Source organism: Austrofundulus limnaeus, unplaced genomic scaffold (assembly GCF_001266775.1).
Source record: "Austrofundulus limnaeus strain Quisiro unplaced genomic scaffold, Austrofundulus_limnaeus-1.0 Scaffold15, whole genome shotgun sequence".
Taxonomy (NCBI): domain Eukaryota; kingdom Metazoa; phylum Chordata; class Actinopteri; order Cyprinodontiformes; family Rivulidae; genus Austrofundulus; species Austrofundulus limnaeus.
This window is the reverse complement of record NW_013952417.1, coordinates 2,857,937-2,861,267: the sequence shown is the minus strand read 5'-3', so window position 1 is coordinate 2,861,267 and position 3,331 is coordinate 2,857,937. Positions and strand designations below refer to the sequence as shown.

At 36.2% G+C, this 3,331-nt stretch overlaps 1 protein-coding gene across 1 annotated transcript in view; it reads left to right on the top strand.

The window, feature by feature from the left end:
• Positions 1-317: 317 nt before the first annotated feature.
• Positions 318-3,331, top strand: part of plin3 (perilipin 3) — a gene marked incomplete at its 5' end in the record, with an annotated part of 11,398 nt that continues 8,384 nt past the window's right edge. The window contains 1 exon segment of the mRNA XM_014002895.1: positions 318-353. Coding sequence (XP_013858349.1) covers positions 318-353 — 36 coding nt within the window.

Sequence of the window (3,331 nt, the reverse complement as noted above, 5' to 3'; positions counted from 1 at the left end):
ACTTTAAACATTTAGGTTAAGATGTTTTTTTTATTTAATTTGGAAACTACATAGTTAATTTGAAGTGTATTCTAAATTTCCATCTTTCTACTGTTACTATATCTTTTTACAATGAAAACTCAATTAAACCGATGGCAAAACCCCTTTTCAGATGTTTACAAGATGCTGGAGCTTCAGCGTGTCTACGTCACTTCCTGGCTGTGATTTGATTGGTTAAAAGTAAACAAAACCCCGCCCCTTTGCACTGACTAGTTGCTCAACACTGGAAAGCTAATCTGAAAGCTATTGCAGCTGCGGTTCATTGTTCGTTAAAGGGTCACGGCAGGACAAAGAAYAAACAGGCTGACTTTGAGGTTAGTGTCTAATTTAACTGTTCATAGCTGTGGAATGATGCTGAGCAAASTGAACAAACATTAGCTAACTAGTCACACAAAACTGGGCGTTGCTGCTCGTGATTGATTAAGACCAGTCTGTTTTACTCAGTAATGCTGAAGAATCATTTACAAGCCAAGGTARAAACTAGAGCTAGTTAAAATGCGATTATTGTTTCAAAAGTAATAAGTTTTATTTCTTATTCTGGACTAAAGTTCGCTCACAGTGAGAAATCGTGTGTTACGAAGTTTTAGAGATTGCAAAGTTGCCTAAAATAAAATTTGACAAAATAATTTTATCACTAATGCTTAGAAACATTTCAGTCTTTRGGTAATATTTTTAGCTGGTTTATTGTTACATTTTGTAAGCTATCATCTAAAATTGTGACCAAGTTTGAGAGTAGGAGCCTTAAATAGTTTTGGTATTTATCTCCTTTTAACAACGTTTTATTTTGGTAAAACTACTAGAAAACCTCTCACAAGCAAGAATACAGAAGTATGATTCTGTAGAGTGTAACATATTTATTCCTCCTCATATAACTTCAACAATTCCTAATAATCCAATGACTGTTTAGTATGATCCTCACAGGTCACTCAGGTGCTAGTAAAAAAAGTTTTGGATAATTGGTACTTTCAGTTCTTATAGACCAACCTTTGTCTTCTTGATTATTGTTCCTTATTTTGCTCACATTGGTCTCATTTGTTTTTCTCGTTTTTGGTGTAAGGGTCACCAATCAGCTACAGCTGTAGATAATCTAACCCAGTGGTTCCCAAACTTATCTTCTGACCCACAAAATATCCATGGCAAAAACTTGTGACCCCAAATATTACTGGTCTGAGTACATGAACTTCGTTAATAACCCTAAAAACACAGGCTTTTTGACAATCTAAACAGCTTGTACACAAATATAAATACTTATTTATAGTTATTTTGTGTTTTTGTAATACTTATAGGGAAAATTTTACATCAGCAATTATTTTATTACCCTTTAAAATGATTTCTGGAGATTATCCAAGGTGTTTTATGACTCATAATTGGGTCCCACGCCCAACTTTGGGAACCAAAGTGCACTGGTTCCCAAACTTTTCAGCTTTTGACCCACAAAATAACAGTAGCAGAGACCTGTGCCCCCAGCTATTTCTGGATGATAAACATTTGTATCAGGTCAACTAAACATGGGCATAGTAACAATATTTTTATACTACATTTATCCATTTTATATACACTAACCTCACTCCTTTGTAACAACTAAGGCAAAAATGTAATTAATTCAGAAAATCTTTTCAGGACCCCACCTTGATGTTTCGGGACCCCACTATGGGTCCCGACCCCAACTTTGGGAAACACTGGTCTAACCCTCAAAATAGCTGTGATTTGTTTCCTTTTTTGACTTTTTTTTTCTCTAGTTTATTATGGAAAGTAAAACATTAAATGGCAAGTGTCTTAGTACTGTAGCTCTCAGAAGATACCCCGGTCGTAATATCAAAGGTCAGACTGAGTTTTAGTTTTGTAGAGAGAAGGTATGTTTTGTGAAGATGTGAGGGTTTTTTTTTTTTTTAGGGAAGAGGCTTGAGAGGATTTTCATGGGTAGAATTCAGTTGTCAGTGAGATTATTATTTCTGAATGACTATAAGTGTGTGTGTGTGTGCCTCAGAATTATTGCAGGTTTATCTCGCGCTTGTCTTCAGCTCAGATAGAGGCAGACTTTGATTTGTAATAAAGCCAGTGAAGTTGTCACCATCTGAGACTTGGATAAAAACGTGTTGCTCAACYGGTCTGTTGCAACAAATTGTAATCTTCCATCACACAAAGCCCAGAGAAAAAGTCTAGAGCAGCAAAGTTCATAGAAACATCAGGGAAAGTATTTTACATATTGGTTCATGTTGGATGTGTGAAATGATTAAACAGCTTTTCTGTTGAAGCCGGGCTGGAYGATATGGCTGAAAAATGTATCATGATATAAGCTTTTGATATCGGTTGATATTTATTTGAAATAAGGACCAGGAGAAAAAAGTCTGATTAATACCGTCAAACTCGTGACGTGACCTCCTCTCCTCTTTTATCCACAATTTCCTCTCAAGCTGTTGCACTCATTTTCTCCTTTCAGTCCACGTCATTCGTTGTTATCTTTAAGAAGTTATGAGGCACGGTGACGAAACATGAAACTGCTGCTGCGCATGTTACTCAACGAGTTGTTGCTAGCTTACCAAATAGTGAGTTGATGCCACCAACCTTGCCATAGCCAAGCCAGATAAAACGTTGAGTGGCTAAAACTGTTCCTCTGCCTACATTCCCCAGAATGCCATGTGGTCCTGGTTTGGAGTTCAGTAAAATTATCAATTGGTTGTATTTTCTGTTTATATTAATCTTGTGTCTATCATGGTATTATCATTATTTTATTGCCCAGAGGTTGAAGCTACACGCAGCCCAGTTTGTCGTCTTTATGAGCAGTGTCTCCAGTCATGTTGATGTGACTTAATGTAGCAAAGGATTTTTCAGTCTGGTTCCAGTTCCCTTCATGTTACTGGTGGTCATTTCCCCTGTAGAAAGATCAGACATCAGTTCATGTGTTGTAGATGTCAGCTTCAGCATTAAGCGTGCCAAACACTCAACAGTGTCTCAGTAAAGACAGGTGTAGTCCATTTTTGTCTCGGTGTGCCATCTGTTGGAACAAAAACAGATGTCATCCACATGTTCTGAGCACTAGAGGGAAATTGGATTTATTTGGTTTTTACTCAAATGTATTCTGTGTCTCAAAATAAAGATACAAAACAGACAATAGCAGGGATTTCCTGCTGCGCTGGATGTTACATGAAGTTATTTTTTATTTATTTTATTTATTCATTTCTTTAAAAAACAACATACTTTCAACATACAACAAAAATACAAATCATAAATTAAATGAAAGGTAGCAGAAGAAGAAAAAATCTTATATCTGCCCCTTTTTCTCAAATAAAGT